The sequence below is a fragment of the Sorex fumeus genome, unplaced genomic scaffold, assembly GCF_029834395.1.
Source record: "Sorex fumeus unplaced genomic scaffold, SorFum_2.1 ptg000126l, whole genome shotgun sequence".
In the NCBI taxonomy this organism is placed as follows: domain Eukaryota; kingdom Metazoa; phylum Chordata; class Mammalia; order Eulipotyphla; family Soricidae; genus Sorex; species Sorex fumeus.
The window spans coordinates 3,352,607-3,371,394 of record NW_026606183.1 but is presented as its reverse complement, the minus strand read 5'-3'; the positions used below and the strand labels follow the sequence as shown (position 1 = coordinate 3,371,394).

General features: G+C 48.4%; 1 protein-coding gene across 6 annotated transcripts in view; it reads right to left on the bottom strand.

Moving 5' to 3' along the window:
- The window catches only part of AUTS2 (activator of transcription and developmental regulator AUTS2), a 1,241,040-nt gene that overhangs the window by 25,656 nt on the left and 1,196,596 nt on the right, over positions 1 to 18,788 (bottom strand). For all 6 annotated transcript variants that reach the window (XM_056137725.1, XM_056137727.1, XM_056137726.1 and 3 more), the window contains one exon: positions 170 to 647. In XM_056137725.1, the coding sequence (XP_055993700.1) occupies positions 170 to 647 (478 nt within the window). The remainder of the gene's footprint in view (positions 1 to 169; positions 648 to 18,788) is intronic.

The window sequence follows — 18,788 nt, the reverse complement described above, 5'->3', positions numbered from 1 at the left end:
TCTAGGCTTCCAGTTCCTTGCAAGGAACATTCTCACTCTCCAGCCTGTCCTCCTTTGAGTCGCCTGGGCGGCCTGTCCCTGATTTGCTCCCCTCGGCTCCCGACTGTCCCCCCCACCTCCACCCCTAATCCGCCCCCCCCCCCCATCCCGGGTTCAGGAGGCTGCTCACCTCAGGCTGTTGAGGCTCAGGCTGCTGCTGTTGTAGGCGGACAGAGGCTGGGCGAGGCCGGGGCCTGGGGGGTGCGCCGGCACGGGTGGGAGGCCTGGGTGCAGCAGCTGTGTGGGGGAGTGCGGCCGGGGGGCGCGCTGCACGGGCGGCTGTGGGGCTGGCTGCAGCTGGGGCTCGGCGGGGCCCTGGGGCGTCTGGGTGCTGGGTCTCGGAGGCTGTGCCGGGGCCTCGGGGCGTGGCACCAAGCCGGGGTCTAGTGACGGCGCTGGTGCTCGAGGCTGGGGCTCTGCAGGAGGCAGGGCGAGCGGCGGTGGGACCTGAGCACAGGGCTCCTTCAGCACGGACGCCTCCAAGATGGGCTCCTTGCAACAGTCCTCGCTCCTCTCTTGGCTTCTCTCTAGACCTGATATCTTGGGGACGATGGGCCCCGCATCCTGGCTGTCATGTGCGGGTGGGGTGCCAACGCCTAGCTCCGGGTCTGTGGCAAGGCCGAGACAAAAAGCACAGGAGAGAGACTAAGTACGAGAGGCGGGAGAGCCCAGAACCGGCCCACCCAGCACCAAGGCTCCTCTGCACAGGTGGGGCCTGTGGATGATGCGAATGGATGGGGCCACGGGCGCAGGACGGGGCTGGCAGCGGTACCCCTCAAGCACCCCAGCCCTGGGGGAGAAGGGAGAACTGCCGAGATGAGGTCCAGAAAGCCGCCTGCCAATAAACCTTCCCTCAGCCTGCACGAAGTCTTTTCTGGAGCAGTAACTTAAGAAAGCAGTATTCGATCATCGTATGACTGAAACGTCATCAAGAAAGTTCGTAAACCTGTAACTATCTCACAGTGATTCATTTAAAAAATAATATATATATATATATATGTATCTCATAAACCAGTAGCGGACGAGTTGATTCCCACCCCCCTCTCCAAACAGTAAATGAAGCTCATGTAATTTAACTGCACACGCCACACAGATGTTTCTTCTGGGTCGCCTCCCTCCCGGCTCCCTTTCCATTCTGACTGACAGAGACATACTTGACATTTAGACAAGTCTTTTCTTTCTTTCCTTTTTTTTTTTTTTTTGTTAAGCAAGTGCCAAACTTCCTGTCAAAAGTTCAGACTCCTAAAGCTCAATAGCACCTAAGATCAAAGGTGCAAACCTGACTGAGATCAAATATACTGTCAACTCCACAGGCAAGAGCTTTGAAAAGACCCCCCACCCCACCCCACCCCCACCCCCACCTGAGGGCAAGGGTGGGCTCTGCCATCAGCCTGAGTGGAAAACAGAAGGGAAGTCCTCCCTGCAAGTAGCAAATGGATGCTCCTGCATGCACTGAAAGAGACAGGCTCATCTCCAAAGGTCAAAAGACACAGACTTAGAACCAAATTTTTGGACATAACTTTTTTTTTCCCCCTCTTTTTGAGTTTCTTTTTTGGGCCAAGACAAAAAGCACAGCAGAGAGACTAAGTATGAGAGGCGGGAGAGCCCAGAACCAGCCCACCCAGCACCAAGGCTCCTCTCCTCATTGTCTGTGGACAACGCACAGGGGTAGTTACTCCTGGCTCTGCACTCAAGAATTACTCCTGGTGGTGCTCAGGGGACCATATGGGATGCTGGGAATCGAACCCAGGTTGGCCGTGTGCAAGGCAAACGCCCTACCCGCTCTGCTATGGCTCCAGCCACTGGATGTAACTTGTAACATAAAATTTTATGATCTGACCTAAATCAGATCCTGCAGAGCTCTGTCCGAGAGTCCTGGGCCAGGAGAGAAGCAAATAGCGGCACTGGCTTGCCCACATTTGGGGCACTAAAGGATCCATCCTTTACTTTTTGCTCAGAATAGGAAGAGAACAGATCTCTGCAGCCTCTGCCACAAAGGGGTTTCAGGCGACTTGGACCAAGTCTCTTCTCACTGGTCCTCTTGGGTGCATTAAGACACTTTCTTTCCCTCATATTCACCCCAAAGCAGGCCCTTCTTCCCCGGGGCAGAGTTCTTTTTGCTGCCTTTAGGCTAAATGGACCCGAACTTGTCACATCTCCCCAGGCCACTGGGAACACAGTCTCCCAGCACTGTCCTGCCAGCCCTCCAGGGAATGACTGGCTGGGCTAGAAACAGACTCCCACAAGTTGCTGCAACCTTCATTTCTAGCTGGAGGCTGTGAGAATGGCATGGTTAGAGATGTGAGCAGACCCCATTCAGCCCGAAGACTGCCCCATGCGGGACTCTGGCCCAAGGTTTGTTCTAGCACTTCCAAGAGCTCCCATGCAGGGAGCAGCCAGAGCTCACTCACTGCCGCCTCACAGGAAAGCTTGTTATCAGGTCCAGGGCAGAGGGCACTAACCACCCAGAAATCCTAACAGGACCAAGCACGGGCTTCCTCAGCAGCTCTGCGTGTGGAAACAGATTCCCTCTGACAGCTAATTGAGGATTGTTAGGCTCTTGAAACAGGAACGTGTTTTGATTATGCCAGAGAGAGGAACAAATTTTTATTCCCTTTAGCACTTTGCTACCTAGGTAGGAATGGTGAGGAATAATACACACAGGCTTTCTATCTCATTCAATTTCAAACTCAGGGCTGAGGCCTGGACTGTGCTGGGCATAGCAAGCATCTCATGTGACCCCTCCCATGAGTGGGGAAATAAACGCAGAGAGAACGCTGGCTGAACGCTGGCTGGTTGGAAGGTCATTTGGTTGCTTCATGAATCAGACAACTTGAGTTCGAGCTCTAAATCTGCCACCACCTAATCTGACTTTCTCAAGTTTATGCAATGCTGCCCACTTAGAAGCAAAAAAAAAAAAATTAAATTAAATAAAAACCCAAAGCAGGTAAAGATGAGACTGGATCCAGTAAAAACACTGAGGCAAAATCAGACTGGGTTAGAAAGCATGGCTCCAACACCACATCCAGCTAAATCTGAAAGTGGACATCCATTCATCTGGTATGGTAGCCTAGGAATAAGGGAGTAACCACTTGGAAGTCTGGGAAGAACTGTTTTACAATCCCCATTTATATAAGTCTCTTGAGGTGCAGATTAGGCGTCGTGCATTTTTGTGGCTAATCGGTAATGCATTTCCTCTTCCTTTCAATTATTCAATAAATGTGCCTTCCCAGTTAAGCTTTTCCATCCTGACAGTCAATTTGTCTTAGCATGCTGCTCCCAAACTGGCAAGAATACATTTGAAAAAAATCATTCTGTATTGCTCTAGGTGCTCCAAATCTGCCAAAGGATGAAATTTGCTGAGGTTGAAAGAAATAAGAATGCACAATTGACTAGACTTATTTAAAAGTTTTATTCATTGCAGTTGAGGGTTTTAAAATTTCCCTTCTTGTGATTATAAAAATAACACATCATGTTTATAACAAAAGACATGCAAATTAAACCCACACTGCAGGCTCTATAGTAAAAAAGGGCGAATTTAACTAGATGTAAATTATACTTAAATAAATGAAACCCAATTTGGTGGGGAGGGGCTTCCCCAGTAGCAATTCTCAGCCAAATAGGCCAGTTCAATGCAGTGGTCTGAGGATGTGGTATTCTTCTGGAGGGCTGGGGATAATCTGGACCACCCCAGTGGTGCTTGGGGACTCTGAGGCCAAACATGGTAGGGCCGGGGGGGCTCAGCAATGGGTGGGGAGCCATTTGGCACTGGGGGTGGAACCAGGATGTATTATCACCAGGTTCCCCGAAACACAATTTGAAACCAAACCAAAACACTTTGGGTCTGAGCAGGAAACTTGCTTGATTTTGATATCAATTTGATTATAAAAAGTTTCCAAAGGAAAAATGAGCCCTCTTTCCTAGTGGATTATGAACTCTGCGACATCCGCTAACATTCAGCTAAGAATTCCTTGACCATGCATAAGATGAAATAAGACCTTGATCTGAATTCAAATGTGACCAGTGTGTGGGGTGTGTGCATGTAATTTAAATTTGGTGTGTTTTTACAAAGAGAGAGAATGGGGCTATAAAAGCAGGCGAGTCTAATGTCAGAATGGCAGTATAGCAGGTAAGGAGTTTGCCTTGCATGCAGCTGACCCAGGTTTAATCTCCGATACCCCATCATAGGGTCCCCTAAGCCAGTCAGGACTGACCCCCTAAGTGCAGGGCCAGGAGTAAGCCCTGAGCCCCCTGGATGTGACCGCAAAGCCAAAACAAAAATGAGTAACACAATGGGCACTATACATAGCACATGATGACCAGTAAAAATTCAGTTTTGCTTCATGCATGAAGAAGCTCTGAATAAAAAAAAAAAAACTAACTAGGAAACCAGTAACTGCAGAACACCGACTGCAGAGAAACTGAGTTATCAGAGAGCCGGGCAAGGCAGGGTAGTGGGTGACAGATAATTTTAAAAGGAAATCTGCCTTGCATTTGAAAAACTGTCCAAGTGTATCTGGGGGGTGGAGGAGGGAAGAAGGATGGGGGAGGGTGCTGGGAGAAGCAAGCAAAACCAAAGATTTGATGGTGTGGGGGTTGGAGCAATAGCACAGCAGGTAGGGCATTTGCCTTGCACGCGGCTGACTTGGTTTGATTCCTAGCATCCCATATGGTCCCCCGAGCACTGCCGGGAGTAATTCCTGAGTGCATGAGCCAGGAATAACCCCTGTGCATCACCAGGTGTGACCCAAAAAAGCGGGAAAAAAAAGATTTGATGGTGTGACTGCACTAGGAGAGAATCTTTTTACCTGGAATATGTACTATGCACACATGTATGGTACATTCAAAGATAAAAATTATTTAAAAGAAACTGAACTAAAAAGATGGGGCTGGAGAGAGTACAGGGTTAAGGCACTTGCCTGGCTCAGAGCTGACTGGGACCCCTGCAATGCCACCCATGATCCCTAAGCACAGAGGCAGGAGTAATCTCAGAGCACTGGTGGGTGTGTGTCCCACACTGCAAGCAAGCAAGGACATTGGGGAAGCTAACAAACCATCTAATCATGAAAGCAAACTCAAAGTAAAGCAATCTTGAAATAAGTCACTCATCTGAGGTAGAGAAAACAAACGAGGGAAAGGACAACCTCCGATGCTCAGCTTTGTCGCATAAGATTGCCGTTACCCGGCAGTGAGGGAAAGGGCAGGAAGGAGTGGGCGGGCTGGTGGTGGAGGGTCTTGGGCACTTTGGTTGGGGTGAGAGAGCTGTAATTTTGTTTCTTCTAAAACCATGAAAGTTAATACAATCATGCTAAGCTACAATTTAAAAAGAATCAAATGTCCCTTCACCACCAAAAGTAACAGGTGTACAGCATTGAGACAAAGCTGATTCACCCTGTGGAAACGTCATTCCTGACACTTAAATGGAAAGAAATGGCAAACCTATCATAAAAGGAAGAGTAAAGTATTTATAAGACATAGGATAATCTACTAGGAGAGCATATTAAGGGCACAAAGCTGAAGAGACCACAAAATAGGGCTGGAGCAATAGCACAGCGGATAGGGCATTTGCCTTGCACGCGGCTGACCCAGGTTTGATTCCCAGCATCCCATATGGTCTTCCGAGCACCACCAAGAGTAATTCCTGAGTGCAGAGCCAGGAATAACCCCTGTGCATTGCTGTATGTGACCTCAAAAGCAAAAAAAAAAAAGTCCACAAAATAAAGAAAAACTGCAAGGGTTTCTCCATACCAGCAGGAGCAAAAAAGAAATTTAAAAAAAATGTGAATTATCCTTTATAATGATGAAAATACTCTCATTCCTCTCCTATTGAGGAACAAACTTAAGTAGAATATTATAGAACCTACTATAAACTTTTGGAAACAAGGGGTGTGAGCGCCATGGAGAGCAACTGAAGACTGTGTGAGGTGGGCACCACTAGGGGGCAGGCTCAGAAACTGATACAGTGGCCAGAGCAGGTAGGGTGTTTGCCTTGCACATGGCCAACACAAGCTCCATCCCTGACACCCCTTATAGTCCCAAGCACCATATGATCCCTGAGTGATCCCTGAGTGCAGAGCACCACTAGGTGTGGTTCCCGCAATGCTCTCTCCTCTCCCACCTCCTCCAAAAAACCCTTATGTACACAGCTGGAGAGATAGTACAGGGGTTAAGGCTCTTTTTGCCTTGAGTACAGCTCTGGGCCTCAAGTTCCGGCATCCCTTATGGTCCCCTGAGCACCACCAGGAATGATCCCTGAGCACAGAGTCAGGAGTAAGCCTCAAAGACAGCCAGACATGGCTCCCCAAAAAACAAAATCAATTGCTGTACCACAAGGTGATGCCTGAATTTGTGAAGTGAGGGACAGAGAGACATCATCTTGACTCATTTCCAAAAGTCCCAATGGACGGCCATCTTGCAGCCTAGCAGAAACAAGAACTTAACTCTGCCTTTATTATAAATACAAAATAATTGTATGTAGTTTTAATATGCATTAGATCTTCTAGGAATGGAATTATTATGTATGAGTATGTTTGGGTTCTAAGAGCTACTCTTTGGGGAAGTCATAACACTATGTCATTCGAACTGCCGCTATCTAAGCATCTCTCTGAGTCTACATGTATCAGCATGGAATCACTACCTGTGTAGGGGCGGAGCAATGATACAGTGGGTAGGGCATTTGCCGTGCACACACCGACCTGGGTTCAATCCATGGGACATCCCATATGATCCCCTGAGCACCACTAACAGTGCAGAACCAGGAATAACCCCTGAGCACTGCTGGGTGTGGTCCCCCCAAAAGCCTACCTGGTAAGAGTGTAGTGTATGTGCAGATTACGTGCACATGCGCACATGCACACTTGCTGTAATCTCATCATCCAGAAATGGTCATTTATTTTAATTTTAAAATGTGTGCTTTTAAAAAACACTCCAAATTTTCTATAGTGATTATACATTGTTAATGCAAAGGGGGAGGGAGGGAGGATTATATTTAAAAATGAATTTCTTGATAGGCAAGATACCTCTATCATCAAAAGAAATAGAATAAGAAAGTGACTAAAGTTTTTTATTTCCTATTTTTGTTTGTTTTGGGGCCAAACCCAACAGTGGTCTGGAGACCACATGTGGTGGTGGTGGGGGGTGGGGTGGGCAGAGGCAGATTACGGTTGAGTATCTTAGCCCTTGTACTAGCCCTCTGGCCCCTGCTCTGAGTGTTTTAAAACTAAAAGCCTTCCACTCAAAGACCATAAACATTTGCCGCTCAGAAATAAGGCTAGAATATGGTGTGTGTTAACTTTCCATCAAATATTCTCGGCGACATTTCTAAGTGGTTGGAACAGGGGTGGGGGGCTGTACAGAAGGCAAATAGTGAAGATGGGTGATGGAGAAGAAGGGTGTACCCCAGCCCACCCGTCTGTACTCTAAGTGAGTCTCAACACCAAGAAGAAGACTTTGCGGCGCCCTGTCATGAGCCATGTCCCTTCTCACGGTCCTCTAATCCTTATCACCTAGAGGTGGTCATCCTAGTTTTCAATGTTCCATCTTCTGGTTGACTTCTCTAGTTCTTTGTCCAAACGACTGAAGACTGTTGCCGTAAGAATAATCCAAACTTTCTCCCTCCCCGGGTCGGAAAGGGTGTAAGGCATTTATCTGGCATGTGGTTCACCCCTGTTCGATCCCAGGCACTGTAAGTTGCTCCCCTAGGCAAAGAGCGGAGCACTGCTGGGGTTGGCCCCAATACCCCCCCATCCCAATAAATTCATCCCTTCTCCCTTTGCTGCTGCAATGGTTGATGGTGTGTATTGTTACCCATAAATCTTGCTGCGGTATTTGCTTTGGCTCCACCTTTCTTTTGGTGTTTACATATCCCTGGGTCTGTTACAGCTGCCAGGGATCAGAGCAAAGTGACCTGGATCACACTTGGCATAGGTAGGCGCTTGGGGATTGGAACATATGGACATAGGTTGCCAAGGAAGGTGCTCTGGTCATGGAGCTGTCACTGGGTACTCCTGGCCCAACAGGATTTATTCTTTTAAACACGTTCACTTCGCTATGCTGTTAGCTGCAACAAATCTCCTGGTGAGCCAAGACTGCTAAACGTAGCTTATATATACTCGCTGAAACCAAAATTGCTTTACTGATGAGGATTTACCAACAGACTCTTCAGGTTTTTGATTCTGGTATTTCTAAGATGACACCCCAAGAGCATTCTGTTAAGAGAGATGTCTACCTTCTCTAATACACACTTCTCTTTATTTCCTCCATATCTCCCTCCCCTCTCTTCAAATCATTAGACAGAGGGCCAGTTTGTTCCATTAGCAGATTCAATTACTCGAACGAATGGAAGGATGACATTCAGTCTTGCAGCTCTTCTTCTCGGTCACTGAAACTGTACAAATAAATTGAGGGAAACCCACTGTTTGTTCAAGGCAAATTAATTTTCAAACACTGCAAGAGTGGGAGATCAGGGGGATGATGGGTGCTTGGCAGGGCTCAAAGAGATTCCATTTTGTGCTTGTCATTTTGAGTAAACATTAATTACCATCTGGGAAGCTAAGCTCTGGGCTGAAGTCTGTATCACAAACCTCGGAGGGCCTCCAGGGGTTCCTCGGAAAAGCAAAATCTTCAATAGAAAAACACAGTCCCTGCATCTCCCAAGTGCCACCAGCCACTGGGAAGGCAGTGTGGGGACCAGCTCACGTGAGGGCAGCTGATAGCCAGGTTAAAAAAAAAAAAGCAACACAGCTCAGCTTAGACTCTCACACTTCTCAGTTTATCCCTCTCACCCCAGAGCAGGGATCCTTAAACACAGGTCTGTGTTCCGGATGCCTCCAGACCAAGAATCGGCTCTTGAGGGGAGTGTCGGTTGACAGGAGCTCTCAGCTCATGGCATCCCCAGAATGAAGGGCTCTTCACAGCCCTTCACTTGGACCACGGATTTCTTATGCAGCCTCTGGTCATGAGAGCGCACAATCCTGAGGGGCCAGAATAGTGAGGATGTCAGTTTTCTGAGGTTCTTTATGGGACATCCAAAAAAGCTTTAGACTAGAAACTGAGCTTCAATATGACCCAGCAATACCACTTCTGGGAATATACCCTGGGGCCCCAAACACACACAGCAGAAATGCCATTTGGACTTCTATGCTCATTGCAGCACTATTTATAATAGTCAGAATCTGGTACAACCCCAGGGCCTGAGAAGAGACAACTGGTTAAAGAAACTATGGTCCATCTACACAAGGAAATAATACGCAGCTGTTCTATTGTGTACATGATGTATGGGTGTGCACAGGAAAAAATGAAGCCATGAAATTTGCTTATAAATGGATGATCATGGAGAGTACCATGCTGAGTGAAATGAGTCAGAAGGAGAGGGACAGACATAGAATGACCGCACTCATTTGGAAAATACAAAAAGACATAGTATGAGACTAATATCCAAGAACAGTAGAAACAAGGCCCAGGAGGACTGGTCCACAGTTAGAAGTTTGCCACAAGTGGGGGTGGAAAAAGGGCAGTTAGGATAGAGAAGGGATCACTATGATAATAATAGTTGGAAATGATCACTCTGGACAAGAACTGAGTGCTGAAAGGAGGTAAAAGGATATGATAACCTTTCAGTACCTGTACCGAGACAAAGAGAAAAAGGAACACGCACACACATACACACACATACAGAGAGAGAGAGAGAGAGAGAGAGAGAGAGAGAGAGAGAGAGAGGTGTCTGCCATAGGGGGTGGGGGAAACTGGGGACACTGGTGTTGAGAAATGTGTTCTAGTGAAGGGGACAGCTGTTGGAACATTGTATGACTGAAACCCAACCATGAACAACCTTGTAACTGTGTATCTCACAGTGATTCAATTAAAAGAAAAAACTTGAGAAAAATCAAGGGCGTCAAGGCCACATACAATCCTGATGTTCTCACTGAGAGTGTCACTTCATGACAAACCCTGTGCTAGGTCCTGAGGATACACAGGCACATCGTGAGGGACAAGCACTCCTGGACAGAGGGACACCTCTTCAACCTCATTGCTGCCCCTCAGGTGGCTGGTGGGGGCCACGTGTCCCCACCATGTTCCCACCACACCGATCTGGATCAGACCAAAAGAACCCGAGAGTGCTGAGATGGCTCTATGTCGGGCTGCTGGGAGGTCACAGAAGAAGGACGAACTCCCCCATCACGCCCTGAAATGCGGAAACTCCTAGTTCTGGTGCTGCGGTTTCACACCTGCTGCCACCACTGTTGCTCGCCTCCTCCTCCCATCTCACATCCAGCAGCTGCTGTCTCCAGACAACACGGCCCCTGCCTGGTGTCTGGATGCTCGCCTCTCCTTCCAGACCTCCCAGATCCTGTGTGGGTCGTGCTTCCTGGCTGGCCCTAACAGCTCTGCTTGGCTAAGGACCCCACTGTGCAACCCCCTTGCCTCCCAATACACCATGGCACCACCACAGCACCCTGAAAACCAGTGCACACGCGGCACCAGTAACAGGCTTTTCTGGGTCTGTGGCCATTGCATGGGTCCTAACAGGGATGGTTCCAGAGGATTCTCAGCTGCATCTGCACAACGTGGCATGCCCCACTCTGACCAGAAAGGGCAAATCTAAGGAGGAGACACAGAGCGTGGATTCCTCCGACGGCAAGGAAACCCAGGGCTTGTTCTGTGAAGTTCCAGGAGATGAACCAAGACATCCATAAAATGTTCAGGTGTTTGGTTTAAAGTCTTCCACCCAGGGCTGGAGCGACAGCACAGCGGGTAAGGTGTTTGCCTTGCATGTGGCCGACCCAGGATTCCCAGCATCCCATATGGTCCCCTGAGTACTGCCAGGAGTAATTCCTGAGTGTATCACTGGTGTGACCCAAAAAGCAAAACAAAACAAAACAAAACAAAGCCTTTCATTCTTTCACGTGAGTAGCAGAGGGGGCATGCAGAGGGGAGACCCGGCCTTTCCCTAGCAGCCCTCATCTGCACGAGGCTGCCCTGCGGAGCTGAGCCATGAAGGCAGAGTACACCCCTGCAGACTGTCGACCCACCTCCCTACACACCCCTGCACTCACACCCGTCTCCTCACCACTGCATTACTGGCCACAGTGGGAGCTCATCCGACCCTCACGCCACTTCCCCTTCTGTAACAAAAATTCTCTGGAGCAGTGTCTCTGTTAGCATCACTTCAGCCCCTTTCCTCAGATCTGCCCGTGTCCCTTGCACCCATGTCAGGCATGACTGGAATCGGAAACAAAGCGCCTCAGCCCCTGACAGGTGACTCTGCCCATTAATGTCAGTGAACAGCGCTTTCAGGCAAACCTTCTTGGCAACACTTGTTATTTTCCCAGCGATGACTTTCTTCAGGGACACGGTAAAAGTCGTCAGCAGCCAAGACCTGCTGAGATCCTTGCTGGTCCTGCCTCACGCCACAGCCCAAGAGACAGCACAGGGGCCGTTCGTTAGCACAGGGAGAGGGGATGCATGTGACAGCAACGGAGACAGAGTGTGTATCCTTCACGTCCTGGCCTCCCGCCATCCTCAGCGGCAGTCCCATGGCTACCTCTGCTCGTGTGGCTGGGAGCCAGTCACGGCATTCCATCCTTCTGAAACGAGTCCCCTGCACCCGCGGCAGCCCTGACCCCACTACTGCTTCTGCTCTGATGAAAGGGGAAAGAATCCCAGACAGTAGGGCCTGTAGGCAACCTGGCACCCAGGGAGCTGCAGGGCAGAAGGGGCGGCCTCTCCATCCTGCTCTCCCCAGCTCGCATGAGCTTCCATCCTGAGTTTTCCCGGGCTGGGTCAGAAGTTCCAAGCTGCCCCATCCTCTTCACAACAGGTCTCAGAGGGAAGACTCCCATAGCCTCCGGTGGGAACGCTGGCTGCCTTCACACGTGCCTGTCTGTACTCTCGAAGACAGATGATACCCCCCACCCCCAAGTCTGTGGGGACACCCCGCTCTGGCCCTGGGATCTGGGTGCTGTCAAGGCCCTGCAATCTGTCTGACAAGCTGAGAGTGGCTTTTCCTGAGCGCAGGATGGGGTTGGACTCTCTCCTTAAAGGAGGAGGAACAGGGCAAAAAGGCTTCCACAATTTCTGGAAGCTTTGTGCTCTTGGGACCCGAATGGTCCATCTCTTCATCCTATGATTCCAAACTACAACTTCACAGTCCCAGTGTGGAAGGTGGATTCCCAGCCCCTCACCCACCCTCCATGTTTGCATGCTCAAGCTTGCAAAGCATGCCCTCTCCTCACCCCCACTTCCCCTCCTGATGCTGGGGAGTCTCAGACAAGCCTAACCGCTGGGGTGCCCTCCAGACCTCTGGGTCTCCACCTGCCAACAACCACTCTTGGAAACCACTCCCTTCCTTGCTTCCTGGGTGAGTTCTCTGCCCACAGGCTGTGGGTGGGAGTGGTGCCGTCAGAGGACGAGCTATCTCTAAAAATGAACAATGAAGGACTGGAGCGATAGCACAGAGGGTTGGGCATTTGCCTTGCATGCGGCCGACCCAGGTTCAATCCCCGGCATCCCATATGATCTCCCAAGCACCTCCAGGAGTAATTCCTGAGTATATGAGCCACGAGTAACCCCTGTGCATTGCCGGGTGTGACCCAAAAAGCAAGAAAAAAAGAAAAAAAAACCAATGAATTCTTCCTGCTACTTCCCATCCCAGCTGGGCCACCAAGGTGTGGAAGAAAGGCGGGTGACAGTCCTGTCCCCAAGAGCTGTCCCAGGAAAGACTATTGTGAACGGCAGGTAGGCAGGACCAGGAACAAAGGCATAGAATTGTAGAAGAAACTGAAAACCAAAAATGGCCTGGGTGATCACAGAGGGGACCAAATTAACATTCTATTTTGTCATTGCTGCAAGTGCCCAAGGAAATAGAACTAGATGAGTTCTGGGGTTTTATATGCTCCCAAATACTGTCCTAAAGTGCACAGCTTGGAAAAAAGTTGGTTTTTTTGTTTGTTTGTTTGTTTTGTGGGGGAGGTTGGACCACATCTAGAAATGTTCAGCGGTTACTCTGTGCTCACAGACTAGGCACTGTGTGGGCGATCATATGCAGTAGGCACTGTGTGGGCGATCATATGCAGTATTGGGGACCAAACCTGTGCTGGCTGCATTCAAAGCAGCCTTTTCCCCATACTATGTATCTTTCCAAACCCTGAAATATTTTCCTTTTAAAATACCAAGCCTACCAATCCTCAAATTGATTTTCTTATAAACCATTCATGTAATATTAAGCAGGAAAATAAAATCTCCTGCCATTATTTAATTCATTACTGTCACTGTCCTCCCGTTTTTCATCGATTTGCTCGAGTGGACCCAGTAATGTCTCCATTGTGACAATTGTTACTGTGTTTGGCATATCGAATACGTCATGGGTAGCTTGCCAGGTTTTGCCGTGCAGGTGAGATACTCTCAGTAGCTTGCCGGGCTCTCCGAGAGAGGTGGAGGAATTGAACTTGGGTCGGCCATGTTGGCCGCTTGCAAGGAAAACGCCCTACCCGCTGTGCTATCGCTCTAGTGATTAATTCATTATCTTCAATTAATCATAGGAAAAAGAAGAAATGTTCAAACAAAAAATTGAAAGCCACATCTCAGGCTCAGAAGAGCAATGAAAACCTTAGTCGACTAGGAGCTACCTGATTATGGGGTGTCAGCCCCCCAAGCTCTCAAACTACTGATCTGCTCGAGGCACCTTTCAAATCTCAGATGCTCGAAGTCGGCTTCTAGAAACATGCAGTGGGCAAATTTGGGTAGATCACCAAACAGCTCCATGTCCACTTTCACAGGAACACTGGAACGGAAACGCCTTCAGGCACCAAGTTGAGACCAGGGATGGGGACCCTCACAGCAGCTTAACTCCTGCCAATGCAGGAACCTGACTCCAGAGGTTTTCAAAGCTGAACAACAGGGGCTGGAGCGATAGCATAGCAGGGAGGGCATTTGCCTTGCACGTGGCCGACCCAGGTTCGATTCCCAGCATCCCTGAGCACCACCAGGAGTAATTCCTGAGTGCATGAGCCAAGAGTAACCCCTCTGCAATGCTGGGTGTGACCCAAAAAGAAAAAAAAAAAGCTGAACAACAGAAGATCACCCATTTGTTTCGCAGATCGGACACCATACCTGGTGGCTGTTGGCCCCAGCATCCCTTGCACCTGGTGACTGCCTCCAGCCCACCTCTCCCAGCGGGACTGCGGCTCCTCTGTTCACATCCTGGAGCCTCAGGGCCACAACGTCAGCTTAATTAATTTCATTCCTTTTATGGTAAACAGTGGCTCAGGTCTGGGTAATAATACGTCACTTAACTAAATATCACCAGTTACAGAGACTAACGCATCTGCCCACGGCAGTTGGAGTGAGTTTTGAAAATAACTATCAGAACGTGACACTAGCCCTCTGGATGACACTTTCCAGTGACCTCTCATCATGCAACAAATAAAACACTGTCCTCCTCTTGTTCATTGATTTGCTCGAGCGGGCCCAGTAATGTCTCCATTTTGAGACTTGTGTTACTGTGTTTGGCATATTGAATACATCATGGGTAGCTGGCTAGGCTTTGCTGTGTGGGCGAAATACTCTTGGTAGCTTGCTGGGCTCTCTGAGAGGGGCGGGGAATTAAACTCAGCTTGGCCAGGCTGGCTGCGTGCAAGGCAAACACCCAACAGCTGTGCTATCATTCCAGCCACATCATCATGTGCTCTTAATCCTCACCATGGGCCCATTCCAACCACCATCAAAGCAACAGGGCCCTGACCCCATATTCAAGCCACAAGTGAGTCTAATACCTGATTAAATTGATCATCTTTGAGAACTGCCCGAAATCTCTGATGAACTGCCCTTCTAACTATGCCAGGACAATTAGCCAACATTCATTCAAACTTGAATCTTATTTTAATTTTAGTTTTTTGTTTTGTTTTGTCTTGTGGCCACACCTGGTGATGCTCAGGGCTTACTCCTGGCTCTGCACTCAGGGATGTCTCCAGGTTGTAGGGTGCCAGAGATCAAACCCATCTAGTGCATGCATGGCAGGCAACTTCCTTGATATACTAGCTCTCTAGTCTCTGTTACTTGCATTTTGATATACACAACTTGTTTTTGGAGGAGATATTTCTTAAAAAATTAGCACTTATTTCAGGCCCAAACACAATGGCTTCCAGAGTAAGCACTTGATACATATTTGATTTCTTTAGTCACATAATCAATTTATTAAATTTAAGCCAAGTGTCTTTAAGTCTGCAATTCAAAAGGATGAAAAGTCACAATATTGAGAAAAAATACTCAATAAACAATTACATATTCAGCCAGAAAAAAAATTATGTCTCTTTGGAGTCATTTCCATAATTGAACATTATACTTCAATAAAATAATAGCATATAATGCATGCAAATGCAAAATAATTAGAAGCCATCATGAAATTTAAAGGATCCATTTCCAATACATAGTTAAAGTAATATAATATCTTGAATTGTAAAAGTAAAGTAAAGTAAAGGCCCTTCCGTTGTTCGTCGATTTGCTCGAGCAGGCCCAGTAACGTCTCCATTGGAGACTTTGTTGTTACTGTGTCTGGCATATCAAATACGTCACGGGGAGCTTGCCAGGCTCTGCCATGCGGGCGAGATACTCTCGGTAGCTTGCCGGGCTCTCCGAGAGGGGCGGAGGAATGGAACTTGGGTCAGCCATGTTGGCTGCGTGCAAGGCAAACGCCCTACCACTGTGCTACCGCTCCAGCCCAGATCGTATAAATCTTGAATTGTAAAAAATTTTAATATTTTATTTTTCCCTCTTCTACTTTGTATACACATAGAGAGAGCTCAATCAGATAGACATAATGTTTACTATCAAAGCAAACCAAACTCCCTGAACTGCACACATGCCTGGGTATACAGGCTAGGCTGTACAGACTTTGAAACACAAAGGCACTCTTTTTTTTTGGTTTGTTTTGGGACCATACCAGGCAGTGCTCAGGGCTCACTATTGGCTCTGTGCTCAGGGACCACATACAGTGCCAGGGATTGAATCAGGATCAGGTACTTGCAAGGCAAGTCCTTGCTTACTGTAATATCACATGGGCCTCACGAAGGCACTTTTATACGTATGGAAAGAAAGGTTAAGTCTGGGGTAGAGTGGGTAGGGTGCATTCCTTGCATGTGGACTGCCTGGCAGAATCCCCATATATTCCCCTGAGCGCTGTCAGGAGTAATTCCTGAATGCAGAACCAAGAGTAACCCTGAGCATTGCCAGACGTGTTCCCCACCCCCCAAAAGAACAACAACAACTGTCACTGAGGTCACTGTCCTCCCATTGTTCATCGATTTCCTCGAGCGGGCCCAGTAACGTCTCCATTGGAGACTTTGTTGTTACTGTGTCTGGCATATCGAATACGTCACCGGGAGCTTGCCAGGCTCTGCCGCGTGGGCGAGATACTCTCGGTAGCTTGCCGGGCTCTCCGAGAGGGGCGGAGGAATCGAACTCGGGCCAGCCATGTTGGCTGCGTGCAAGGCAAATGCCCTACCGCTGTGCTATTGCTCCAGCCCTAACAACAACAACAACAACAACAACAACAACAAGTGTATATATATATATATATATATATATATATATGGCTTCCTGATACACCACAATTATGATTATAAAATGCAGTTGGGAAACAAAGATAAATCAAGATCATAAGTCATTTATAGAATATGGTTTTCTCCAATGACACTGGGGGTCCTGTCACTGTCACTGTCCTCCCGTTGTTCATCGATTTGCTCGAGTGGGCCCAGTAACGTCTCCATTGGAGACTTTGTTGTTACTGTGTTTGGCATATCGAATACGTCACGGGGAGCTTGCCAGGCTCTGCCGTGCGGGCGAGATACTCTCAGTAGCTTGCCGGGCTCTCCGAGAGGGGCAGAGGAATCGAACTCGGGTCAGCCATGTTGGCTGCATGCAAGGCAAATGCCCTACCGCTGTGCTATCGCTCCAGCCCGACACTGGGGGTAAGATGGAATATTTGTAAGCAGCGATTTTTTTTTCAAGTGGGAAATTTAGCAGTCAAATTCTATTTTTCCCAAAGAAACATAAGGCCGCCAGGGAATCACGTGACATGGGTGACTGGAAGATGGAGGAGCAGGACGCACCTTACCAACTCAAGCACCTCCAGAGGTAATCCCGGAAGGAATCCTCCAGCTCCTGTGGGCTCCAGACTCTGAGAAGTCAAAGCCGCTCCCACAGGAGGAAATGGCCACTCTGAAGGCTGCAGGCTACTGCCAAGAGGTGATTCCAACACCTGTGGGCCAATTCAACTGAACAAAGACACCGAGAAACCAGCAGCACCCAAATGACAGGCCTGCTAGTGCCTGTACAACACCTGGTCTGCGTCTCCCATCCTTTGCTCAGCTGTTCTCCAGCACCCACCCTCTCTGCCCCAATAGCCGCTGGCAGCATGAAACCTCACTGGCTAATTGGATCCACAAGCACCTGTCCCTGCCACGTCCTCCTGGTTCAGGGAAACCTTTTAAATCCTACAGCAGGGGTGAAAGTCCTTCCAAAGCCCTGCGTTTATGGGGGCCGTGCAGTCACCTCCCCCTGAAGGTGCCTCCCTGGACCTCCTCTGAATGATGGACACCTGTCAGACACACTTTTTGACTCCTATTCACCCTGGTCTAGAAACTACTCACCCCTCCCCACCCCTGCGCCCAACAACCATACTTTGATGTGATCCCAACTGAAATGGATTGTCTACAAAGCACTGGCTCTAGAACTCAGGTCAGCTGAAGGAAGAACAAAACCTACTCTTCAGGAACACTTCAGGGACTGAAATTTCTCACAAAGACCAACTTGAAAAGCTTTACAAATAACAGTCGCAAAGAGGAAATCATTTCTTCTCTTACTGAGAGCTGAAGCACAGTGGGTAGGGCGTTTGCCTTGCACACAGCCGACCCAGGTTCAATTCCTCCGCCCCCCACGGAGAGCCCGGCAAGCTACCCAGAGTATCCTGCCCGCACGGCAGAGCCTGGCAAGCTTCCTGTGGTGTATTCGATATGCCAAAAACATAACAAGTCTCACAATGGAGATGTTACTGGTGTCGGCTCGAGCAAATCAATGAACAACAGGAGGACAGTGCTACAGTGCTTTTGGGAAAACATGATCACCCTTGCCCTTTCCTGCTCTCTTATTAGTCCAATCCAAGTTCTTTGATTTAGGTCAACTGGTCAAGGCCAACGGGTCACAAGGGCACTATAGACACCAGTCACAAAGGTGCACTTCGGATATTATTCTTAAGTCAGTGTTGGCAACAGGAAGGGCAACAAAATCAAACTCATCAACTGGGAAAGCAGGTGCACCTCACCGAAAGCAAGGAAGTAATCCTCAGGAATGCACCAGGAAATCAACATGCAAAACCAGGATGTTCCCCCTCAAAACCCCAGATCCACTCATGACAAATGATTAAATCTTTTTTTTGAGGGGAGGGGTACAAAGAAACACATTTTCGGTTTGCCTCAACAAAGCAGTGTAATTATAGGGCAACACAATCTGAAAAAGGTACACTTAAGTGAGATTGCACAAATCAAATTCTATGCGAAACAAAAATCAGATCATGGAAATGCCTTTATTTCCATTGTTTAAACCAATACATAGAGAAGCTGATAGATAAAACAAGTTCAGTTTTGAGTGGTTCCTAAATTAGAAGTTGCCAAATTTATAAGGCCAGCGCGCCCTTTTCAGGGGGGTGAAAAAAATCCCTTAGTGTTTTCCTGGAAATCTACTTTCTTTTAGGTAGA